Consider the following 26,800-nt stretch of genomic DNA (forward strand, 5'->3'; position numbering starts at 1 on the left):
TGTGATGAGCGCGGCATGGACTCGTCCTTCAGATGCCGCCCGCAGCAGCAGCCCACACACACTGCTGCCCCCCAGGACAAACCACCCCCCTTCCATTAGTACAGACCCCCCTCAGGACAAACCTCCCGCCTCTATTAGTACAGACCCCCCCATAAACCACCCCCCATTAGTGCAGACCCCCCTCAGGAAAAACCTCCCGTCTCCATTAGTACAGACCCCCCCCCATAAATCACCCCCCATTAGTACAGACCCCCCCCCACAGGACAAACCACCCCTCTTCCATTAGTACAGACCCCCTGGACAAACCACCCCCTCAATTTGTACAGACCCCCCACAAGCCATCCCCCACAATTAGTACAGGCCACCCCCCACAATTAGTACAGACCCCCCCCCCACAAACCACCCTTCATTAGTACAGAACCCCCCCCCCCACAAACCATGGTCACCCCCCTCCATTAGTACAGAGGCCACCACAAACCCCCCCCCCCCCAGGACAAACCGCACCAGTAGACTTTTTCCTAAACAGGACCCCGGATGACAGCAAGCATACCTGTCAGTGGTCCGGACACCTGATCCCAGACTGGGATTCTCTCAATAGATCCTGGAACCCAGCGAAACACTGCAGTCCCCTTTCTCCTCAGGATGAGGTTCAATGCAGTCTTGAGCTTTGGCCAGGTGGGCCGCGCTGGCGGGGTCCATGGATGCGAGTACCCTGAAGGTGGGTACCGGAACGGGAACCCCGCAAAGATTTTGGAACACATGACACCTGTCCCAGATATAATCTCCCCCAGCATGCCTTGCGAGGGAAAAACTCCTCTAATTGGCTGCTGGGAAAGCTTGCTCAGCCAGAACCCCTCTAGCGCCAACTGCTGGCCAGGAATGGCACTGCATCACTGGACCACAGACTGACCCAGTGGACAATTCTGGAATGACAGAGGTCCCGAAATTTGAACAAATCATGAATGGGAGCAAAGTAACTCTCCCATTCCCCATTAACTTTAGCAAAGTGCCCATTCTGAAAGCAAGGGGGCACTACAGTTGAATAAAGTGTGTGAGGAGCAGATGCCTACAGAAGAGGCCGTATTTAATGATGATGGGCTGAGCTGATAAATTGGGGATAGATTTCTCAATAAACTACACGGGCTTCTCAATAATACATCCGCCCCTTTGAAAAATCCACCCTCATCATATGAGCTCTGCCCATCATAATACAATAAGGCCTCTTGTGTATGCATCCGTCCCTTGCAGAGTTCAATGTATAATACACCAGCCTCTTGCAGAGTTGCACGAGCATCGGGAGCGTGCGGCACAACGTCCTCTTCATTGCGCAGGCGCCGTGTACAGCTTCATGTTCAGAGACTTTCAGCGGCTCTGTTGTGCTTCATACTGCGCAACTGCTGTGCCTGCACAGTACAGGGTGGGCATTATTCGACAGGGGGCCTTTCTCATCAGAACACCGGTGGTGCTCGCCCCACCGCTTCAAGGCAGCCCACACTCTCCAGACCGCTAGTGGAATTTTTCAGGGCTGCTCTACATCCAAAGCTTACATTTGTTTTCCCTGTCCACAGCTCACCTATAAATCCTTCCATCCACAGCTCATTTCTTCTCTCCCTCTCCACAAATCACTCCTTCTTCCCCCATCCACAGCTTACCTATGCACCCCATGATCCACAGCTCACCTATGACTCCCACCATCCACAGCTCACCTATGAATCCCACTATCCACAGCTCACCTATGAACCCCACCAACCATAACTTACTTATGAACCCCACCATCCACAGCTCACCTATGCACCCCACCATTCACAGCTCACTTCTCCCCCAAGTCACAGCTTTCTCCTTCTCCCACCATCCACAGTTCACCTCTTCTTCCCCTGTCCACAGCTCACCTACTCACCCCACCATCCACAGATTACCAATGCACCCCACCATCTTCAGCTCACCTCTTCTTCCCCCATAGACAGCTCATCTATGAACCTCACCATCCACAGCTCACCTCTTCCCCACCCATCCACAGCACACCTATGCAGCCACCATGCACAGCTCACCTCTTCTCCCCCAAAGTCACAACTCGGCTCTTCTCACACTGTTCGCAGTTCACCTCTTCTTCTCCATCCACCGCTCACCTACACAACCTACCAGTGGTGGCCCGCCCATTAGTGCGCCACCCCCCCAATCCATGCCCCCTAATCTCTATGCAGGGTGCCAGATGCATGGATTTCAAATGTTTTTTTTTGGAAGCACATGATTAGAGCCTGATGCCACGTACACACGATCGTTTTTCGGGTTGTATAAAACATGTCATTTAAAACAATCGTGTGTGGGCTTCAGAGCATTTTTCGGGTTCTGAAAAACGGAAATTTTTTTTTTCGAACATGCTCTATTTTTTCATAACATTTTAAACGTTGTCGTTTTTCGGGTTGTAAAAAATGGTCGTGTGTGGGCTTTAACGAGGTGCAAAACCCGCACATGCTCAGAAGCAAGTTATGAGACGGGAGCGCTGGTTCTGGTAAAACTAGCGTGCGTAATGGACATAGCACATTCATCACGCTGTAACAGACTGAAAAGCATGAAGACTGAAAAGCGTGAATCAGCAAAAGCAGCCCCAAGGGTGGCGCCATCTGAATGGAAATTCCCCTTATAGTGCCGTCGTACGTGTTGTACGTCACCGCGTTTTGCTAGAGCATTTTTTTTCCCGCGATCGTGTGTATGCAAGGCAGTTTTAATGATCGAGTTTGAAAAAAAATTGTTTTTTCTAGAGCCTGAAAAATATTGTTTTTTAGAACCCGAATAATTATCATGTGTACGTGGCATCAGGCTCTAATTGGCTTCAAAAAGGCCCCCCCCCCCAAATATTGAGCACCTGCCGCCACTGCACCCCACCATACACAGCCTACGTCCTCTTCCCCCATTCACAGCTCATACTGTATATGCACCCCACCATCTTCAGCTTTGTACCCACTGTCAACAACCCACCTCTGCACCTCCACCATCCACAGCTTACCTGTGCATGCCTAACCATAGCTTATCTTTTCACCTCAGTCATCCACGGTTTGTCTGCCCCTTCTACGTTTTACTTCTGCACCCTCATTTACAGCCCTCACCTCTGCAACTCCCCATCTTTCACTTCTGTACCTACAGATCTAAAACTCCTCCTTAGCTCTTACTTCTACACAACACCCCCCCCCCCCTTCCCAGCTCTCATTTCGCACAGCCTGCCGCCTTCACAGCTTTCCCCTCTACAGAAATCCCAGACACCCATCCCCCCTTTCGCAGCCCTTACATCGGTACATCACCCCCAACACAGCTGCCTCTCTGCAAAACCGTCCCCTCTTTCCATATACAGCTCTCATCTTGTCATAAATGCTTTACAGCAATGCAGCCGCTGCTACGCCTGCACTGCTGCGTTAGGTGGACATGGGATTTTTCTATTGAGCATAGTGCACCCTGCTTTTCCTGGAGAGCTCCATCTATCAGACTTGTTTAGCCCAGAGCTAAGGATGAGTTTCAGAATGCTACACGGGTCTGATAGGCTGCTGGTGGGGACAGGTGTTCCCTAAGCACCACACACAAACTAAATATGATACTGGTAGTTGCTGCATATGATACTGGAGGTGGTGGAACGATGTTCCACCACGTTCTGGCTGATAAAAAAGGCCTGCACACGGGTTGATACGGGTGCACTCAGACACATCCAGCACACACCTGTGCTTACTCCTGTGACTTGTTTTAAAACTGTAATTGATGCTGTAATAAAAAAAAAATTCTAAAATGTAATGGACTGTTATCTGTGAATGAAGCATTTTCTAATAAAATGTTATGTGCATTTTCTCTCCCTTTTAGTCGAAATGGTTCAGCTTTGGGTCAGATTTCTTCCACTGATCTATACAAAAACCCCAAAGTATACAGCAAGGTACAGTCAAATGCTTTATCTATTTGTATTATTTATTTTCTATAATAAGAGTAGATTTTTCTAAAAAAAACTGTCTCAGAATAGATCTATCAAATCTGCCACAGTTATTCTTATGCCACGTACACGGTCGGAATTTACGATGGGAACTTTTCATCTGATATTCTGACCATGTGTATGCACCATCTGACGTTTTCCGTCAGAATTTCCGATGGAATTGGATAGATAGCAGTTTATCAATTTTTCAGACGGAAAAAAAATCCTAACGGAAAATCCATTCGTCTGTATGGAATTCCGATGGGAAAAAAACATGCATGTTTGGAAACAATTTGACGCATGCTTAGAAGCATTGAACTTATTTTTCTCGCCTCATCGTAGTGTTGTAAGTCACCACGTTCTTAACACTCAAAAGTTCAGAGAACTTTTGTGTGACCGTGTGTATACAAGTCAAGCTTAAGTGGAATTCCGTCTGAAAAACCATGCAACTTTTTTCTGACGAAAATTCTGCTTGTGTGTACAGGGCATTACATTTCCCTAATCAACTACCTTCTTCAGTTTAGAAACACATGTACTGTATATGTCCTATATGTATATTCAGAATCCAGGGCATTGCTAGGATTGTGAAAAACCTGGGGAACCCTTTGAGGATAGCAATAATGGGGCACGCATAGTGTGCCAAGGTGGGTTTGGACATTTTTTTTTTAAAGTGGGAGAGGCTTATTGCAACTGTACTGCCTCCCTTTGTATAGTGCTGCACAAACTGTTGGCACTATATAAATCCTGTATAATAAGAAGAATAGGAAGAAAAAGAATCAAGTGTTATGGTTAAATAAAACTTGAGCTCCTCACTGTATACACAGTACACATATGACATAGTCCTTGTATCTACAAAAAATTGCTTTAATGTCACAAGAGTCTTACAGATACAGATAAAAGCCTTTGCTTAATCATTTTTTTAATAAAACGTTCCATTACCTATGCTTACAGGGGTCTGGTGTATGTACTGTACCAAGGAGCTTGCAGGGTTTAGAAGTGCAATGCTCAATAGTGTATAAGACTCAGAATGCAGGAGTCATGGATGTGTGTTATGCCTGGGTTAGCAGTGTGTAATGCAGAGAGTACAGGGGTCAGGAGTTGTAATGCACAGAGTTCAGGGATCAGGAGTGCGTGTAGTTACAGAATGTCAGTGTAGTGCACAGGTATATATAATGCACAGAGTGAAGGGGTCAGCAGAATGTGACACACAGAGTAGGGGTCAGGGTTATGTGTAACACATGAAGCACAAGAAAAAATCTCACTACCAGAACCTAAGAAAGACAAATTCCCTCTTCTGGTTCAATCATTTTTTTAATTGCAATTATAGCAGTAAAACATACAATAGTGTCAAAGGCACCTAAACTTCCCACGCACATGAACTGACTGGCACATGAAAAAAATAAAACTTACAACATAAACAAAGTAGAAAAGCCTCCTGTCTATCACAGAAGACCTGAGTGCAACATACATATTTTGGGGTAAACCCCATAGAGTGCAAAGGTAACTAGAACATATATGTAGTGACTCAGCACCGAAATGGCCCTGGGCAACTATCGATGGCTAAAGAGGGCTAAGGGCCCTGGAAAAAAGAGAGAGAGAAAAAAAAACTCAGTCAAAAGAGGAAAGAAGAGATAGGGAGAAGGGAAAGAATGAGGAGAAGGGGAAGAGGGAACCTTAGATCATCTAGGATACCAGTCAAAACTGACCCACACTTTTTACGGAGGGAGGTCAGGGAAGGCATAGGTCAACCATGGCTCCCAGACTTTAAGGAAGACAAATTCCCTTTACAAGACTAACTACTTCCCCCAAAATCACCCCCCCCCCCTCAGTACAAATTTCACCTCAAACCAAAATACCCCCGGGCACAATTTCCTGCCTCCCTTCTTGACTCACCAGGTCTTAGATGTCCCAGCGCAGTGAGGGGAAGTCCTCCTGTGAGTCCCAGAAACTGAGTCACAACAGAGCCAAGAAAGAGCTTAGCAAAGCTTCCCTTGTATCTGCAATATGCTGCTGTGTGTGAGGTCTGACAGGCAGGGCAACACAAAAGCTGTTAGCTGCTGTAGTGGGCAGTCGCAGTCTCCTAAGACAGCCTACAACAGATGTCCTGGGTTTCAGGTGCAACTGATGCTCATATTCAGAATTCTGATATTTAGACAAAGGTGCTTTTATTTAAACAGATTTGAGAAAACACACATATTTACACCCACTGTAAGACCTCATCTGGAATATGCAGTTCAGTTTTGGGCACCAGTTCTCAAAAAGGATATCGGAGAACTGGAGAAAGTGCAGAGAAGGGCAACCAAACTGATAAGAGGCATGGAGGAGCTCAGCTATGAGGAAAGATTAGAGGAACTGAATTTATTCACTCTTGAGAAGAGGAGAATTAGGGGGGATATGATCAACATGTACGAATATATAAGAGGTCCATATAGTGGACTTGGTGTTGAGTTATTCACTTTACGGTCAACACTGAGGACAAGGGGGCACTCTTTACGTCTAGAGGAAAAGAGATTTCACCTCCAAATACGGAAAGGTTTCTTCACAGTAAGAGCTGTGAAAATGTGGAACAGACTCCCTCCAGAGGTGGTTCTGGCCAGCTCAGTAGATTGCTTTAAGAGAGTACTAAGATTTGTAGGTAAAGTTGATCCAGGGTAAATCCGATTGCCTCTCGAGGGATCAGGGAGGAATTTTTTCCATTGCTGTAGCAAATTGGATCATGCTCTGCTGGGGTTTTTTGCCTTCCTCTGGATCAACTGTGGGTATGGAGTTGGGTGTATGGGATTGTACTGTGTTTTTTATTTTGTTTGTTTATTTTTTGTGGTTGAACTGGATGGACTTGTGTCTTTTTTCAACCTGACTAACTATGTAACTGTCTTTTTTTTTATTTTTTAGGTTCAGTCTATTGATGGTATTAAAATTGTCAATTACTGCTCTCCATTATACTTTGCAAATTCAGAAATATTTCGACAGAAAGTTATCAAGAAGGTAAACTATTGTTCAAATTGCTTGACAAAATATTATATTTCTATTAATAATCCAGTATTAATTGCACATACCCATACTTGTATATAGAACCATGCTTTGTTACATCAAAGTTTCTGTATTGGTATTACTGAAAACATACAACCTCAATGGGAGTCCAAATTTACAAATTTTATCAAATTTGGCTGTGGTAACAAAATAATCTAGCCTTTTTGAGTCGTCAGTTTTTCATACAAAAAAGAGGTGTTTATTGCAGTGATGCAATAATCTGTGGTTTATTGGGGACCAAGCACAAATGCCCTGTGTCACAGAACCCGGTACTCAAGAGGAGTATGTCCTGCTGGATAAATATATGTAATACAAATAGGGTGCTGTTCCAAAACAAGACTCGGGTCCTTGCCTGTCACATAGGCTCTCTGGGCTAATGAGAAAGAAAAATATATATACTATTCACTATACAGAGTCATACATAAACGTATTCATGAAATAACCCATAGTGCTTATCATAGCAAATTGTAATCCTAATAAATGTCCAAAAAGCAACAAGCTCTTTTGTTGAGAAGAAAAAAAAAAAAAAATACTATGGTGCAAGTTTGAAGATACTGGGCCGGATTCAGATACATTGGTGCATATTTATGTCGGCGTAGCGTATCTTATTTACACTACGCCGGACCAGCACAGAGAGGCATGTACTGTATTCAGAAAGATATTACTCACCAAGATGCGCCAGCGTAACGTATTTTCGACGGTGTAGGGCAGCGTAAGTGGGCGTCACCCCATGCAAATGATGGTCCGACCGTGTCGCAGTGGTTAGCGTCGGGCGTATCTTAAACGGCGCATGCGCTGTGACAAGGACGAATTGTCTGCACCCATCTGCGCATGCTCACAACTACGCCCGGCGTAACCCCTAAGATACGCCAGCCCAACGCCTACGCCCAGTTCATAAATACGCCCAGACATGCGCCCGTCAAGTGCAAAAGTACACAAGCATTTATTTGACTGCTAGTAGTACATTTGTTCTTTTCTTGAGGCATGTCTGCACCAGTGGCTAAGGCTCGGAGGAAGCTCAATTACTCCCCTGAGGGAGGCTCTTATTATTGAGGGCCTCAATAAGTATGGCCCGTGCCTCTATGGGGCACTGACTGGCACTACCAGCAAGGTGGAAAAAGATCGGATCCTGCTGGAGATAACCACACAGGTGAATGCCCTTGGCGTTGCGGCTCGGACCACCAGGCGTCTTGTTAAAGAGAAGCTGGGCAAGATCCATAGGCATGACAGTGGCACAGGAGGTGGACCAGCCACCAACATCACCCTCACTCCTGATGAGCTGGTCATTGCCCGATGCTTGGAGAGGAAGATGGTTGAGGGCCTGGAGGGATTTGATTCGGTCGATCAGCCCTTGAGGACAGGTAAGTGTGTTTTATCTTCTCTCTGGTGTGTAGCATGTGAGGGGGTGGAAGGGAACATGTGACAAGTGTGTGGGTCCACCAACATGTGAATGTTTTGTGTCATCCACAGATGTCCAGGAGGGAGCTAGGCCGTCGTCGGCTGCTGGGCGACCGACCCCATCCCTGGCCGAGAGTGACCCCACCTCACCTGTAGGGGAAGTGGAGGAGGAGCATGTCACTATGGAGGATGGGTTTTTCATAGTGGAGGAGACCCCCATACCTGTACCCTCCCAAACCACCTCCCCCATCAGGGATAGCCCCTCAAGGGCCACCCCATCCAGCCTGCCCCAAGCCTCTCCTGCCCCAAGGAAGGCTACACGTAAAACAAGGGGTGTCCCGGAGGCATTGGAGGAGAATTTGGTGAGGGACCAGGCCCGCCAAACCCACCATATGTCTGCCTTAGTGGGGGACCTTCACCATGTGGCAGAGAGCCTGGCCTCCTCGGCACAGACCCAGACTGCCTGTACTGTAGCTATGCAGCCGGCCCTCACCCAGCAGGCAGGTCATATTGTCGCCATCAATGAGAGCCTGCAGGATGTGAGTGGCAATTGCACAGGGATTCTCACGTGTCTGGGGGAGCTGCAGGCCACCACATCAGGCCTTGTAACGGAGGTCCGGAGCCTGGCAGAGGTTGTCCAGGCCAATACGGCTGCCATGCAGGTGGAGAGGAGAAGCCTGGCAGCTGCCATACAAGAGGAGAGGAGGCAGACACGGCGCCACCTGTGCAATACCACCACCCGCCAGCTGCGGATGCAGGCGGTAACAAATTCATGCCTCCACCGCATTGCCCTGGCATTGGAGGGCAGCCAGGCAGCCAGGGAGAGACCGGGGGATCCTGCAATTCTGACGAAATCTGCCATTGCCTTCTGCCGCAGATGCTCCTGCTCCTGGGTGGGTCTGATGAAGTGGTAGGACATGCGTCTGAGGATTGCGGGGACAGCCTGGTGCACACATCTGCTCATGGTGGATTGTGACATCCCAGACACGACTCCACTTGTTCTTTGAAAAGATCCACTTGCCAGTACCTTGACCAGTGGCTGCACTGCATGTACGCGGTGTGTCTTGTTGGTGATGTCATCATGCAGGGTTGTGGCTAATTCCAGGATGGCATCAGGGCTGAATCTGAAGATGCGATACACCTCTGATTCACCCATGCCAAAGACGTCAATGCACGTTCGGTATATCCTCTCCCGTGCCCGTAGACGCAGTAGTGCTATGACCACAGCTGCCCCTGGCATGTTGGCATATAGATGTGTTGTCCTTCAAGTGTTGTTGCTCAGCTCGTCTGTAACGGTGCTGCTGTAGCTGCTCTCCAGCTGACTTCTGCAAGTCTGGTGCAAAGTTACCCCTGCTTTATGAGGGGTAACTTTACGCCAGACATTCCACTTATGCGCACCGCGCGTAGCCTGCGCCGGCCAAACGTACGTTTCTGAATAGGCGTATCTCACTCATTTGCATATTTGAATACAAAATCAATGGGAGCGGCAGATGCGTCCAGCGTAAATATGCCGGGCGTAAGAATTTTACGTCGGTCGGAAGAAGCCTATTTTACGGCGTATCTAGTTTTCTGAGTACGGCGCAAAGATATGATGGCGCAAATTTACACTTACGCAGCGTATATCGAGATACATCGGCGTAAATGCTTTCTGAATCTGGCCCACAGTTTGTTGTATAAAAGTCCAATATACAGATTCATATCAAACAATACAATTCAGAAAAAAAACGCTATTGGCCTGTTCCTTTATAATCCGAGCGTCCATCCTCCAGCGGAGCTCATGCACCTTAAAATCCACCATAAGAGGGGTACATTCTTGGTTGGAACTACGCCAGATCTTTAATAAATGAAAAGGCAAAGCAAAACCTGTAAAGGGTTTAAACCTAAGGTGAGCAAGCATTGCAACCAGAGGTGTGTGGTGATGGTTCTCTGACACGCAATTGTTACTTCACGGATGGATCAAACATTTTTTTCTGAATTATATTGTTTGATATGCGCTACGCCGGCGTAAATTTGTGAGGTTAGTATAGTATTCACCAAGCACTTGCTCGTTACGTTGCGCCGGCGTACCGTAATTTGAAGTTGCAAGCCGGCGTAAGTGTAAGTGGGTGTGCCCTTATGCAAATGATGGGCTGAACGTGGAGCAGTTGATTACGCCCGGCGTATCATAGACGGAGCATGCGCAGTCACGTGGACGTATGATCGCTTCCCTGTGCGCATGCTCACAACTAAGCCGGCCCAATTTCCTGGGATCCGCCGGCCCACCGGCTTACGCCGAGCGCATAAATACGCCCAGACATGCGCCCGTGCGGCGCAAAATTACATCTGCTTTTTTTCCCCCCCTGAGCACGCTAATTTTGTCTGGTCTGGAGATGGCAGCTCCTCAAGTGGGCAAGGAGAAAAAGAGGAAGCACAACTTCAACCCTGCTGAGATGGAGATTATGTTGGCGGCACTGACTCAATACGATGCCTCCCTGCATGGTGCCCAACGTAAAAATACCACCAAGGCACAGAGGAGGGAAATTCTGGAAAAGATCGCACTGGATGTTAATGCCAATGGCAACGAGACCCGGAGTTGGGATGACATTCAGAAGAAGTTGAATGACATGCGACGTCGGGTCCGGGACAAGTTGGTCCTGATTAAAAAGCATGCCAGTGGCACGGGAGGAGGACCAGTCTGTTCCTTGCGATTGACACCTGAGGAGGAGATCATTGCCAGGTGTCTTTCAAAGGAGCAGGTGGAGGGTGTTCCGGGATACGACTCCACTGATCGGGACTTGAGGACAGGTAAGTGTGTTATATCCTCCATTCTGTGTGTAGCATGTGTGGGGGTGGAAGGGAACATGTGACAAGTGTGTCGGTCCAACAACATGTTTTTTTTTGTGTCATCCGCAGATGTGCTGGATGGAGCTGGGCCGTCGTTGGCTGTTGTTGGACCCACACCATCCCCGGAACATACTGTGGCTCAGTCGGCCCCCCTGGGAATCCTGGGCATGTTGGTGGAGGGGAGTGCCCACACCTCAGCTCTTGAGGTTGTTGTGGAGGAGTCCATTGATCTCCACCAGGAGGACTCTATTTATTTAGAGGAGGTTTCCACCATCCCTGGACCCTCAACCACCTCCCCGACTATCCGGTATACCCCATCCAGGGTAACCCCATCCAGATCTACCCCATCCAGGGTAACCCCATCCAGATCTACCCCATCCAGGGTAACCCCATCCCGGTCTTACCCGTCTGGACGGGCCCAAGCCTCTCCTTCCCCCAGGAAGGCTCTTAGGAAGATGAGGGGTGTACCCGGAGCCCTCCGAGAAGGGCTGCAGGAGGAGCAGGGGCGCCAGACCCGCCATATCGGGGCTATGGTGGGTGACCTGCAGCGTGTGGCGGACAGCCTGGCCTCCTCTGCCAAGTCCCAGGCTGCATGTACAGCCACATTGCAGCAGACCCTCACCCTGCATGCTGATCAGGGCAGCAAAATGACCGAGAGCCTGCAGGATGTGAGCTCTAACAGTGTGGTGATGGTGTCATGCATGGTGGAGCAGCAGGCTGCAACAGCAGTCCTTACGGAGGAGATGAGGAGGTTGTTGGGTGCAGTAAAGGCCAACACTGCTGCTGTGCATGCGGAGGGGAGGAAGACCCGGCGGCACCAGCACCACAATACGACCCGCCAGCTGAGGATGCTCGCACAGACAAACTCAGTGCTCACTCGCCTCGCCGTCGCTATGGAGGGCAGGCAGTCACCACCTGCCAGAAGTGACCGAGCAGGGGATGATGCTACCCCCCCACCCCAGGCTCCCTCCCGCCAACTGAGGAGCCGGAGCCGTGGCACCCGTGGCAACAGCCTTGGCCCACGTAAGAGCAGATGAGTGCTCATTTTTTGGTTAAATTCTGCTCAAATATTTTTTTTTGTTTTTTATACTTGCTCAGAGTTTGAGCTTTATTATTATTTTTTGTCTGCTCAGAGTTTGAGCTTTATTTTTTAAGTTGTAGTTCCTACACACGGTGAGGAGTGTAAACTACAGTGTGACTGGTGTGTGAATGTGGGGGTTGACACTCCTGCCGGCAAAGGGGTGTCACCCTCGGTCGTGTGAATGTGGTATGAATGGTCAGCAACATAATTGGAGCCTTGGCGTGGCGTTGCTGCTCCCAAGTTCTGCAGGGTGGACTTTGGCTAATCCAATTTGATGAGGATGTGGGGTGTGTGTGTGCTAGGGACCACAGTGGTGTGCATGCATGCATTCTCCTTGTGCCATGATGAATGTGTGTGTTTAACGTGCAAAGATACATTCCACGAGACAACTCCCGACTGCTCTTCCCTCAGTAGACCGGGTAGCCTCGGTTTGGGGGGGACTGTGTGGTTGGGGGAACAGGTCATCACGTATGTCAATCTCCAGGCCCTTTCTCATGGCGTAGTTGTGCAGAATGCAACATGCACCGATGATCTGGCACACAAAGTTTGGGGAATACAACAGGGTCCCCCCAGACGTAAACGGAACTTCAGGAGGCCAAAGGTGCGTTCCACCACTGCACGGGTATGTGCGTGTGCATCATTGTAGTTTTGCTCTCCTGTGGTTTGGGGATTCCGGAATGGAGTCATGAGATGGGGCCCAATGCATATGCCGCGTCACCTGGAAAGGAAAAGACAGGAGGATGTTAGTCATGCATGTGCCCCTCGTGATGTCTGCATCATGGGAGCGGACAGTCATGCCTGACACCCATGTCACTCACCAACCAGCCAGCTGTCCCCATACACGTTCTGTTCAAATTTTGTTGAGATGTGGCTTTGACGGTATATGTAGCTGTCGTGGCTGGACCCTGGGTGTTTGGCATGGACGTGCCATATGAGGCAATGGGCATCGGCTATCACCTGTACGTTGATGGAATGCCAGTGCTTCCGATTGCAGTATATGTGCTCTGTGGCACGGGGGGGGGGGGGGGCGTAGTGCCACATGTGTGCAATCAATGGCCCCCACGGTGCGTGGGAATCCTGCAATTTGAAAGATATCCGCCATTGCCTTCACCCGCAGATGCTCCTGGGTGGGTTTGATGATGTGGTGGGACATGCGTCTGAGGATTGCGGGGACAACCTGGTGCACACATCTGCTCATGGAGGATTGTGACATCCCAGACACTACTCCACTTGTATGCTGGAACGAGCCACTGGCAAGGAAATGCAGTGTTGCCAGGACCTTGACCAGTGGCTGCACTGCTTGTGAGCGATGTGTCTTGCTGGTGATGTCATCATGCAGGGTTGTGGCTAATTCCTGGATGGCTTCAGGGCTGAATCTGAAAATGCGAAAGACCTCCGAATCACCCATGCCAAAGATGTTCATGCGCGTGCGGTATATCCTCTCCCGTGCCCTCCTACGAGTCGGTTCACACAATAGTATTGCTAGGACAATGGCTGCCCCTGGCATGTTAGCATACAGATGTGTTGTCCTGCAAGTGTGGGTGCTAAGCTTGCTCAGCTCGTCCGTAACGGTGCTGCTGTAGCTGCTCTCCAGCTGACCTGTGGACGTCTGTTGCTAAGTTGCCCCTGCTTTTATGAGGAGCAAGTTTGCGCTGGGCGTACAAATTACGCGCACCACGCGCCGGACGCGCGTATCTTCGGGAATCAGCGTATCTCCCTCATTTGCATATTTGCATAGGAAATCAATGGGAGCGCAAGATGCGCCCAGCGTAAAAATGCGCCTAAGTTACGCCGGCGGAGGAAAGTTACGTCGGTCGGGAGAAGCCTAATTTCAGACGTATCTATTTTGGTGGGTACGGTGCATAGATATGACGGCGCACATTTTGACTTACGCGGCGTATATCGAGATACGTCGGCGTAAGTCCTACCTGAATCTAGCCCACTGTATCTTTCAACTTGCACCATGCAATTTTTTTTTCTGATATTTTCTCAACAAAGGAGTTTGTTGCTTTTTGGACATTTATTAGGATTGCAATTTGCTATGTTAAGCACTCTACGTTATTCCACAAATAAGTCTATGTATGCCACTGTATGGTGAATATATATATATATATATATATATATATTGTGACAGCAGGCAGGTAAAATCGCCTGGTTGCATCCAGGATGGAAAATATGTATGTCCAAGATTCAGACTTTATGCCGACTTATATCACTAGGGGGAAGTGCTGGGAGTCCTGCGGGGAAGAGTTAATGAGCCCAGCTGAACTAAGTGGGCTCATTAAGACCTCTATAAAAAAAAATCAGCATGCTAAGATCCCTTTCACACTGAGGAGTTTTTCAGGCGGCCGCGGTACAGCGCTAAAAATAGCGCTGCAATACCGCCTGAAAAACTCCTGCACTGCATACTCAATGTGAAAGCCAGAGGGCTTTCACACTGAGGCGATGCGCTGGCGGGAGAGAAAAAAATCTCCTGCCAGCAGCATCTTTGGAGCGGTGAGAGGAGTGGCGTGTATACCGCTCCTCCACCGCTCCTTCCTATTTAAAACAATGGGAAACGGCGGCAATACCGCCCGCAATGCGCCTCTGCAGAGGCGCATTGCGGGCGGTACTAACCCTTTATCGACTGCTAGCGGGGGTTAATACTGCACTGCTAGCGGCCGAATCCCGTGGTAAATCCGACGGTATAGCACTGCTATTTTTAGCGGCGCTATACCGCCACCGCGCCTCCCGCCCCAGTGTGAAAGGGGCCTTAGGAAGATGCTCCAACCTGCAACCAGTTCTCTGTTTGTGTAACCTGGGGAGTGTGGTATCTGTCTGTGTGATGAGACAACGCGGCCTGTGTGGCAAACTTCTAAAATAGGGAGATAGGGGCTGGGGCAGCACGAGGCTGCACCTAGTTGTTAGATAGGGAACCTACGTGTGTAGTAATTGGTCAAGCTGACCAGGATTTCTTTTCATGTTTCTTTTTGTTTTGCTGTTATATTTTTCACTGTATATAGTATAAATAAACCACACCTTTGTTTTTTTTTCACCTACAACGCTGTCTGCTGTGCCTAATTTTGTGTGGTGAACCCATCCAGGGGGTCACACACACCCACTGCCGAGCTAACCCCCTCACAATATATATCATTTTTTTCTTCCTTATTAGCCCAGAGAGCCTATGCGACAGGCATGGGTCTAAATCTTGTTTTGGAAAAGCACACCATTTGTAATATATAAAGAGTACACCACTCACATTTTTGTAAATATTTTACTATATATTTTCATGTGACAACACTGAAGAGATGACACATGGTTACAATGTAAAGAAGTGAGTGTACAGCTTGTACACAGGGGCGTACCTAGTGCATTTGGCACCCGGGGCGGATCCTATATCTGGCACCCCCCACCTTAAAATGTAAAAACACCCCACTGTGCCCCCTGCATACCTCTGCATCCTTAAATATCTCTTTGTCACTATTGTGTACATTACACAGCACCTCTGGACCCCTTTACATTACACAGCACCTCTGGACCCCTTTACATTACACAGCACCCTTCACCTCTGGACCCCTTTACATTACACAGCACCCTTCACCTCTGGACCCCTTTACATTACACAGCACCCTGCACCCCTTTAGATTACACAGCACCTCTAGACCCCTTTACATTACACAGCACCCTGCACCTCTAGACCCCTTTACATTACACAGCACCTTTGGCCCCCTTTACATTACACAGCACCTCTGGCCCCCTTTACATTACACAGCACCTCTGGCCCCCTTTACATTACACAGCACCCTGCACCTCTGGACCCCTTTACATTACACAGCACCCTGCACCTCTGGGCCCCTTTACATTACACAGCACCCTGCACCTTTAGACCCCTTTACATTACACAGCACCTCTAGACCCCTATACATTACACAACACCTCTAGACCCCTTTACATTACACAGCACCTCTAGACCCCTTTACATTACACAGTACCTCTGGACCCCTTTACATTACACAGCACCCTGCACCTCTGGACCCCTTTACATTACACAGCACCCTGCACCTCTGGACCCCTTTACATTACACAGCACCTCTATACCCCTTTACATTACACAGCGCCCTGCACCTCTATACACCTTTACATTACACAGTACCTCTGGACCCCTTTACATTACACAGCACCCTGCACCTCTGGACCCCTTTACATTACACAGCACCCTGCACCTCTGGACCCCTTTACATTACACAGCACCCTGCACCTCTGGACCCCTTTACATTACACAGCACACTGCACCTCTGGACCCCTTTACATTACACAGCACCCTGCACCTCTGGACCCCTTTACATTATACAGCACCCTGCATCACTGGACCCCTTTACATTACACAGCACCCTGCACCTCTAGACCCCTTTTCATTACACAGCACCCTGCACCTCTGAACCCCTTTACATTACAGAGCACCTCTAGACCCCTTTACATTACACAGCACCCCTCACCTCTGGACCCCTTTACATTACAGAGCACCCTGCACCTCTGGATCCCTTTACATTACACAGCACCCTGCACCTCTGGATCCTTTAAATTACACAGCACCCTGCACCTCTGGATCCTTTACATTACACAGCACCCTGCACCTCTGGATCCTTTACATTACACAGCACCCTGCACCTCTGGACCCCTTTACATTACAGAGCACCCTGCACCTCTGGATCCTTTACATTACACAGCACCCTGCACCCCTTTACATTACACAGACCCCCACAGCTCTGGACGCCTGTATGTTACACAGACATCCCCCCTAACAGTTCTAGACCCCCTGCATGTTAAACAGACCCCCGTACAGTACAGACCCCCCTACAGTGCAGTCCCCACTACAGTGCAGACACCCCCCACAGTGCAGTCCCCCCCTCACAGTGCAGACACCCCCCACAGTGCAGCCCCCCCCCTCACAGTGCAGATACCACCCACAGTGCAGTCCCCCTCACAGTGCAGACTCCCCCCACACTGTGCACAGTGCAGTCCCCCCCTCACAGTGCAGACACCCCCACAGTGCAGACACCCCCCACTACAGTGCAAACAGTCCCCCCTACAATGCAGACCCAGACCTCCCCTACAATACACTACAGACCCCCTTTCAGACCTCCCGCCTGTCACCTCGGCTCAGATGATCAGCGCGGGACATGATGCACATGGCACATGTAGCAGTCTACACGGAGGAGGGAGAGGCGGCGGCTTCACTCTGACTCTGCTCGACTGACTCACTCAGCCGAGACAGAAAGGACAGAGCGGCAGCGCGCCCAAGAGAGGCGGGTGTCAGTCGAGCACGGCGAACACCCCCTCCCCCCTACAGCTACAGGCTCTCCTTTTGTGGTACTGACTGCGATGTTCTTACCTGCGGCTGCGCTGCTTAAACCCGCGTGTGAATGGGGAGCAGGTGTGTTAAATTTGGTGTTATCGCTCACTCTCTCATACTGGTCACTGGAAGTTTAACATGGCACCTCATGGCAAAGAACTCTCTGAGGATCTGAAAAAAAAAGAATTGTTGCTCTACATCAGGGGTCTCCAAACTTTTCAAACAAAGGGCCAGTTTATTGTCCTTCAGACTTTGGGAGGGCCAGAGACTGTGGCCAGCAGGGGCAGAAATGTCACGGGCCTGGAATCAGTGAGAATAAATATGGACTCAGTGTTGGTGGTCAAAGAGGAGGAGTATTGCCCCTATTAGGAGGAGGAATAGTATCCCGTCATTGTTATCGGTGGAAGAAATAGTGCCCCATTGTTGGTGTCAGTAGGAGGAATAGTGCCTCATATCAAAGGGAGAAATAGTGCCCCAAGGGCCTGATAAAGGCTATCGCATAGCCGCATCTGGCCCTTGGGCCGCAGTTTGGAGACCCCTGCTCTACATAAAGATGGCCTAGGCTATAAGAAGATTGCCAAGACCCTGAAACTGAGCTGCAGCATGGTGACCAAAACCATACAGCATTTTAACAGGAAAGATTCCACTCAGAACAGGCCTCGCCATGGTCGACCAAAAAAGTTAAGTGCACACGATCAGCGTCATATCCAGAGGTTGTCTTTGGAAAATAGACATATGAGTGCTGCCAGTATTGCTGAATTACTGGAACCATGTCCTATGGTCTGATAAGACCAAGATAAACTTATTTGGTTCAGATGGTGTCAAGCATGTGTGGTGGCAACCAGGTGAGGAGTACAAAGACAAGTGTGTCTTGCCTACAGTAGGGTGACCAGACATCCCCAGTTTCAGGGGAAAGTCCCCTGATTGAGGACATTGTCCCCGGACCAAGTCTGTCCCTGGTTTTGTCCCCAGATTGGATTTAATAGGGGACAGGGGCAATTTTAAAGACAGTCAGTGCAGAATTAAAATAAAAAAAATAGAATTACACCCCCCCCCCCCTCTCCGCCTTGCCTACTAGCATAGGGGGGTTGTATTTTTCCCATTATCTGTGCCTTCTTCTGATGATCATGTGCTGGAATATTTCTTCAGTTTCGGGCGCATTCCCAATCAGCTCCACTCGCATGTTCTTCTGCCTTGGCTTAAATCCTGGCCAGCCACCTACCTATCTCCTTGCCTTCCCTGGCGGAGTGATGTTCCTCCGCTTCCCATTTAGTAGTAGCCGAGGCCGGAAGAGTAAGACTTGAGAGGCTGTGAGGCAGGCGGCGAAGGGCAGAGAGTCGCTGATTGTTGCTATTACTAGTAAAGAAAAAATATGTCCCTGGATTTCATTTTAAAAATCTGGTCACCTTAGCCTACAGTCAAGCATGGTGGTGGGAGTATCATGGTCTGGGGCTGCATAAGTGCTGCCGGCACTGGGGAGTTCATTGCGGGAACCATGAATGCTAACATATACTGTGACATACTGAAGCAGAGATGATCACCTTCCTTCGGAGACTGGGCCGCACAGCAGTATTCCAATATGATAATGACCCCAAACACCACCTTCAAGATGACCACTGCCTTGCTAAAGAAGCTAAGGGTAAAGGTGATGGCCTGGCCACGTATGTCTCCAGACCTAAACCCAATTGAGCATTTGTGGGGAATGCTCAAATGGAAGAAGGTGGAGGAGCGCCAGGTCTCTAACTTCCACCAGCTATGTGATGTCATCATGAAGGAGTGGAAGAGGACTCCAGTGGCAACCTGTGAAGCTCTGGTAAACTCCACGCCCAAGAGGGTTAAGGCAGTGATGGAAAATAATGGTGGCCACTTTGGGCCCAATATATTGACACTTTGGGCCCAATTTGGACATTTTCACTTAGGGATGTACTCACTTTTGTTTCCAGTGGTTTCAAAATGAATGACTGTGTGTTGAGTTATTTTGAGGGGACAGCAAATTTACACTGTTATACAAGCTGTACACTCACTACTTTACATTGTAACAAAGTGTAATTTCTTCAGTGTTGTCACATGAAAAGATATAATGAAATATTTACAAAAATGTGGGACGTGTACTTTCTTTTGTGAGATACTGTGTAAAAAAGCTAAAAAGATAAAAGCTTGATCACATTATCGTATGCAAAGGAAATTGTATACAGGAATATCAATTACTGTACATAACTAAGGCACAACCAACATATACTATATGCTAATCCACATCTAACAACTACATATTTCCCAACTGTCCCTGATTTTAAAGGGACTGTCCCTGATTTAGAGCAATGTTACTCTGTCCCTCGTTCCTCCTCATTTGTCTCATTTTGGTCTTTATCACTATAAATGTATATAAATTGCACTATTTATCTATCAAAAAGCTCTAAAGCTCATCTCATTTCTAAATTGCTAAATGTGTACATTTCAAAAGCCAATATAAAGAAATAGTGGTAAAAAAAGCATCTTGTTTTTTTTGTACAATCCTCCTTTAAGGGGGCGTAGCAATGGTGTGTGTCCTACGCCTGCATACTTTTGTTGATGGGTATCCCTCATTTCCCATCTCAAAAAGTTGGGAGGTATGCAACAAATAGCAGACAGTGATATAATTAACATGAGCTAATTAACTAGGCCCTTAAACCAGCCTAGGTGACCAGACCATTCAGCACCTACAACCCTAAATACATAGGCCCAGATTCACAGCCAGCAGGCGCACATTACGCCGCCGTAGCGCAGAGTAACCCCTGTAACCCCTGTACGCTACGCCGACGCAGCGCAGAGAGGCAAGCATGGAATTCAGGAAGCCAGTGCTCTCAACGCTGCGCCAGCGTGGCGTGGGTTTCTAAGGCGTAAGCCGGCATAGGTGGAAGTGGGTGTGACACCATGCAAATGATGGTCCGAGCATTGTGCACTGTTTTACGCCCGGCGTATCATGAACGGCGCATGCGCCGTGACGCGAACGCATGCACAGCACCCCTATGCACATGCTCACAACCACGCCGGGCGTAACCGCCTAAGATACGCCGGCCCAACGGCATACGCCGAAAACATAAGTACGCCCAGCCATACACCCATCCAGCGCAAAAGTACGCCCGCTTGTTTCCTGGTGCAGACGTACTTTTGTGGTCTGAGCCATGTCAGATACTGAGGTGGACAGGGAGAGGAGAAAGAAGAATTTCTCTGCGGATGAGAGGGCGATCCTGACCTCTGCCATCTCAAAGTATGATGCCTACCTCTATGGCGCACAGAGCGCCAGGACCAGCAAGGCCAGGAAGCAGGAGATCCTCCAGAAGGTCACCCTGGAGATCAATGCCCTTGGGCATGAAACCAGGACCTGGAGGGACATACAAAAAAAGATAAACAACATGCGTCTGCGGGTCAGGGAGAAGCTGGCCAAGATCAAAAGGCACCTCAGGGGCACGGGAGGCGGACCAGCTACTTCTATCAAGTTGACAGCTGAGGAGGAGGTGATCGCCAGCTGTCTTGAGCAGGAGCAGGTGGAGGGCCTTGAGGGCTTTGACTCCAGTGAACAGGACTTGAGGAGAGGTAAGTGTGTTTTATCCCCCATCCGGTGTGGAGCATGTGAGGGGGTGCAAGGGAACATGTGACAAGTGTGTGGGTCCACCAACATGTGAATGCTTTGTGTCATCCACAGATGTGCTGGAGGGAGCTGGGCCATCTTCTGCCTGTGTCCGACCCACACCATCCCCGGAACATCATCCTCAGCCTCAGCCTGACCCCCTGGGAAGCCATGAAACATTGGTGGAGGGGAGTGCCCACACCTCTGCTCTAGAGGTAGTTGTGGAGGAGCAGGTGGATATCCATCTGGAGGAATGCCTCTACCTTGAGGAGGCTTCCATCTTCCCCGGACCCTCTGAGACCTCAACGCCCCTCAAGGGCTACCCCGTCCAGGGGAACCCCCTCAAGGGCTACCCCGTCCAGGGGAACCCCCTCAAGGGCTACCCCGTCCAGGGGAACCCCCTCAATGGCTATTCCGTCCAGACGGACACAAGCCTCTCCATCTCCAAGGAAGGCTCTGAGGAAGACCAGGGGTGTACCTGGATCCCTCCAAGAAGGGCTGGAGAGGGAGCAGGCATGCCAGACATGGCACATGGCCGATATTGCTTGTGACCTCCACCGTGTGGCTGACAGCCTGGCGTCATTTGTTGGGTCCTCGGCAAAGACCCAGGCTGCGTGTACAGTGGCTGTGCAGGGCACCGCAGCCGCTATGCAGCAGTGCCTCACCCAACAGGCTGAGCATACCAGCTCCATCTCCGACTGCCTGCAGGAGGTGAGTGCAAACTGTGCAGCCATGGCCACATGCCTATGTGACCAATCCGAGACCCTTGATGCCATGCGTCACCACATGGTAGCAGGGGGTCCCTCAACATCTGGGGACCAGGCATCTGATGTGCAGGCGAGCCTGGATCGGAACACCATGGCAGGCCACAGCAGCAGGCATCGTGGCGGAGGTTAAGAGCCTGGGCGTGGTCGTGCAGGCCAACACTGCCACTATCCAGACAGAGGCTCGCCAGAACAGGCGCCTCCAGCGCCAGAACAACGCCCAGCAGAGGCAGTTGCAAGCAGAGACAAATAGCGTCCTGACATGCATTGCAATTGCCTTGGAGGGGATGCAGGCAACATCCGCCACAAGCTCCAGGAGCATCAGCCCAGGTGATGCCCCACCCCCCCACCCGAGTCGTCACCACGACAGCTGCGGAGCTGAACCCTTGGCACGAGGCCTGGCCCGCGAGAGGGCAAATGACTGGCCTGAGGACAAGTGCAGCTCAGTTTGAGCTTTTATTTTTATTTTTGGTGACGTGCATAGATGCATGTGCCGTGCACCTGTAAGGGCATGCCATGGCTGTTAATGGCATGATCCCCTTTTTTTTTTCTTTCACGGATGTCACAGCACCATGCACACGGTGAGGAGTGCAGAATTAGTGACTGGACACAGTTTTGCCGCGGCAGGGTTTGCCCGGTGAGGTCATTGCGACCGTGTGACTGGTGTGTGAGTGTGTGTATGTGTGTGTGACATTCTTGAAAGCAAGGCGTGTCACCTTGGATCGTCGAGGAGAGGTTATCCCCACAACCGTGTGAATGTGGTATGAATGGACAGCAACATCATTGGGGCCTTGGCGTGACGTTGCTGCTCCCAAGTCCTGTGCGGTGGACTTGGGCTAAACCAATGTGAGGTGGATGTGGTGTGTGTGAGCTAGGGACCACAGTGGTGTGCATGCGTGCATTGTCCGTGTGCCATGATGAATGTGTGTGTGTTTAACGTGCAAAGATGCGTTCCACGAGGCAACTCCTGACTGCTGTTCCTTAAGCAGACGGGGTAGCCTCGGGCAGGGGGGGAACTGTGTAGCTCGGGGGTCAGGTCATCACATATGTCAATCTCCAGGCCCTTTCTCATGGCGTAGTTGTGCAGCACGCAACATGCACCGATGATCTGACACACAAAGTTTGGGGAATACAACAGGGCCCCCCCCGGAATTATCCAGGCATCGGAAACGGGACTTCAGGATGCAAAATGTGCGCTCCACCACTGCACAGGTGCGTATGTGTGCAGCATTGTATCTTCTCTGACCTCTGGTTTGGGGATTCCGGTATGGAGTCAGGAGATGGGGCCCAAGTGCATATGCAGAGTCACCTGGAAGGGAAAAGACAGGAGGATGTTAGTCGTGCATGTGCCCCTCGTGATGTCTGCATCATGGGGTCGGACAGTCATGCCTGACTCCCATGTCACTCACCAACCAGCCAGCTGTCCCTGTACACGTTCTGTTCGAATTCTGTTGGGATGTTGCTTTGACGGTATATGTAGCTGTCGTGGCTAGGGATGAGCCGAACACCCCCGTGTTCGGTTCGCACCAGAACCTTCGAACGGACTTAACGTTCGCGCGAACGTATCGAACCCCATTGACGTCTATGGGACTCGAACGTTCGAATTCAAAAGTGCTCATTTTAAAGCCCAATATACAAGTTATTGTCAGAAAACGGGTTTGGGGACCCGGGTTTTGCCCCAGGGAAAATGTATCAATGGAAAAAAAAGTTGTAAAAACTCACGTTTTTTCTGGAGCAGCGATTTTAATGATGCTTAAAGTGAAAAAAAATGAAAAATTCCTTTAAATATCGTACCTGCTGGGTGTCTATAGTAGTGGCACCTGTTTAGAACTTTCCCTGCACAAAATAAGATTACTATAAGAAAAAAGTCATTTCAGACTGCTTGCGGCTTTAATGTAATGTTTGGTCCCTGCAATATGGATGAAAATCACTGAGAAAAATAGCATGGGTTTCCCCACCCCCCTCCCCCCAGGTCATTAAAAAGCCCCTTTGGCCCTATATACTTTGAACAGAAGTATACAGGCAGTGCAAACAAGACAGGGACTGTAGGTTTGTTGTTAAGTAGAATCTGTTTGTAATTTTGAACTGGGAACTTTTTTAAAGTGTAGCTCCAGCCAAAAAATCTATTTTTAAGCTTTTTGGAAAACATAGAGGAGTGTGATCACTCCTGTAACATTTGTTTTGCTGTCTGTGCGCATCTGTTCAGAAGATTGCACGTCACTTTCTGTCCCAATGACAAATGTTTTTTTGAAAATTCATTTTTTTTTTTGTGAAACAAGGATTGGTGATAAAGCATCAGTGGACAGGAGACACCTCTTACAGAACAGAATTTCCCTTCCTAGGGGTAGATTTCCTCTCACTTCCTATTGTCTCCTTCCGTTTGTAAGTTGGATGTTTGAAAGTAGGGGCCTGCCGTATATACTCTGCAGAAATTTGGGCCCTAGGTGTTGGTGATGCCACAACACTGTAAGCCCTCACAGTTAGTCTTGGTGGGTGCTGGAACGCCCTGCTGTGTGAACTATTATATCAAGAATTGTAATTACATGCCATTGTTGAACAGTGGTAGAAAAATTGGGCCTTTGGTGCTGGCGCTGGTGCCACAACTCTGTAAGCCCTCACAGTTACTCTTGGTGGGCACAGGAATGGGCCCTGCTGTGAAATATTAGATCAAGAATTGTAATTACATGCCCCTTGAACAGGGGCTGAAAAATTGGGCCTTTGTTGGTGGTGGTGGTAGTGGTGCTGGTGCCACAACACTGCTACCCCTCACAGATACTCTAGTTGGAGCGCAGGAATGAGCCCGCTGCAAAGTATTGCATCAAAAATTGTAATTACACGCCCCTGGGGCAGAAAAATTGGGCCTTGGTGGCGGTGCCCAAAACCAAAAATGTTCTTACAAGCTATCAGCATGATCATTGAGGAGGAAAAGGATAGTCACTCAGCAAGCATAACAGTATAGTCACTTAGCATCAGCATAGGCAGTCTTGGTGGGATCTGACATTTCAAAAAAATTATTCAGTTACATCAGCATCAGGTGCTTGGTAGCTGGTGGTGATCCAAGCCTGATTCATTTTTATGTGGAGAGGCGCACCCTGTGATCGGTTACAAAGCCTCCAGCAGCACTGAATGTGCGTTCTGAAAGAACACTGGATGCAGGACAAGCCAGTAGCTCAATTGCGTACTGTGCAAGCACTGGTCAGTGATCCATCCTCAAGACCCAGTAAGCCAGAGGATTTTCGGTGGGAAAGGTGTCCAAGTCTGATCTTGCCCCTAGGTATTCCCGCACCATGTAAAACAGACGCTGGTGATGGTTGCTGGAACCGGTCATACCTTGGGGCTGCGGACTAAAAAATTGTCTGAACGCATGGGTGAGACGGCCACCTTCTCCACCGCTCCTTCTTTGACTGACCGAAGCCTCAGCAACACGTTGTCCAGGACCTGGATTTTGTAACCCCCCAGTCTCTGCAAGGCCTCTCCTTGATAGCACGATTACGAGGATCCTTCCGCAGGCTTTGCAGGATCAGGGAGGCCATACAACGTAGGTTTGCTGAGGCATTCGGTGTGGAGTCCTCTGGGTCACTGAGGACGACATGATCCGCAGCCACCTCATCCCAGCCACATACAAGTCCATGGGTACATTGTGACTGTAATTGATCCCTTGAAGACTTCTGCTGATGCTGAGTGCTAGGCTCCACCTCCATGCTGACACAATCCTCCTCCTCCTCCTCCTCGTCCTCTTCCTCTGTGATAGGTGGGCAAGCAGGAACACTGTCTGGATAAAGGGGGTCTTGAGAGGTAAGGAAGTCCTCCTCTTCCTCCCTCTGTTCTGCCTCAAGGGCTCTGTCCATTATTCCACGCAGCGTGTGCTCCAACATGTGAATAAGAGGGACAGTCTCACTGATGCATGCACTGTCACTGCTCACCATCCTCATGGCCTCCTGAAATAGTGACAGGACAGTGCATACATCCCTGATCATGGCCCACTGGCGTGGGGAAAAAAAAAACAAGCTCCCCTGACCCAGTTCTGCTGCCATATTGGCACAGATACTCATTGATGGCCCTCTGCTGCATGTGCAGCCGCTGCAGCATGGCCAACTTAGAGTTCCACCTGGGGGGCATGTCACAGATTAGGCGGTTCTTGGGCAGGTTGTATTCCCTTTGGAGGTCTGCCAGCCGAGCACTGGCATTATATGACCGTCGGAAATGCACACAGACTTTCCTGGCCTGCTTCAGGACATCCTGTAAGCCTGGGTACCTCCCCAAGAACCGCTGCACCACCAAATTAAGGACATGAGCAAAACAGGGCACATGGGTCAGTTGTCCCTGTCGCAGGGTGGAGAGGAGGTTGGTGCCATTGTCGCAAACCACCATTCCTGGCTTAAGCTGGCGTGGCGTCAACCACCTCTAAGCCTGCCCCTGCAGAGCTGACAGAACCTCTGGCCCAGTGTGGCTCCTGTCCCCCAAGAACACCAGCTCAAGCACCGCATGGCATCTGTTTGCCTGCGTAGCCCCTTGAACGCCTACGGAGCACCGTTGGTTTCCGAGGACACATCAGCACAGGAAGAGGCCACAGAGGAAGAAGAAGAGGAGGATGTGGAGGAGAGAGGTGTGTCCCAACCAGTAGTAGCATTTTGGAGGCGTGGTGGCGGAACAACCTCCAACACTACTGTACCTTGTCCTGCGTCCTTCCCAGCTGCCAGAAGAGTCACCCAATGCGCCGTGAAAGATAGGTAACGTCCCTGTCCATGCCTGCTGGACCATGAGTCAGCGGTAATATGCACCTTACCACTGACCGCCCTGTCCAGTGAGGCATGGACAT

General features: G+C 49.6%; 1 protein-coding gene across 3 annotated transcripts in view; it reads left to right on the top strand.

Annotated features, from left to right (window-relative positions):
- Window positions 1-26,800, top strand: part of SLC26A9 (solute carrier family 26 member 9) — a 736,991-nt gene that overhangs the window by 564,992 nt on the left and 145,199 nt on the right. For all 3 annotated transcript variants that reach the window (XM_040337624.1, XM_040337625.1, XM_040337626.1), the window contains 2 exons: window positions 3,844-3,913; window positions 6,839-6,931. In XM_040337624.1, coding sequence (XP_040193558.1) covers window positions 3,844-3,913; window positions 6,839-6,931 — 163 coding nt within the window. The remainder of the gene's footprint in view (window positions 1-3,843; window positions 3,914-6,838; window positions 6,932-26,800) is intronic.

Source organism: Rana temporaria, chromosome 2 (assembly GCF_905171775.1).
Source record: "Rana temporaria chromosome 2, aRanTem1.1, whole genome shotgun sequence".
Taxonomy (NCBI): Eukaryota; Metazoa; Chordata; class Amphibia; order Anura; family Ranidae; genus Rana; species Rana temporaria.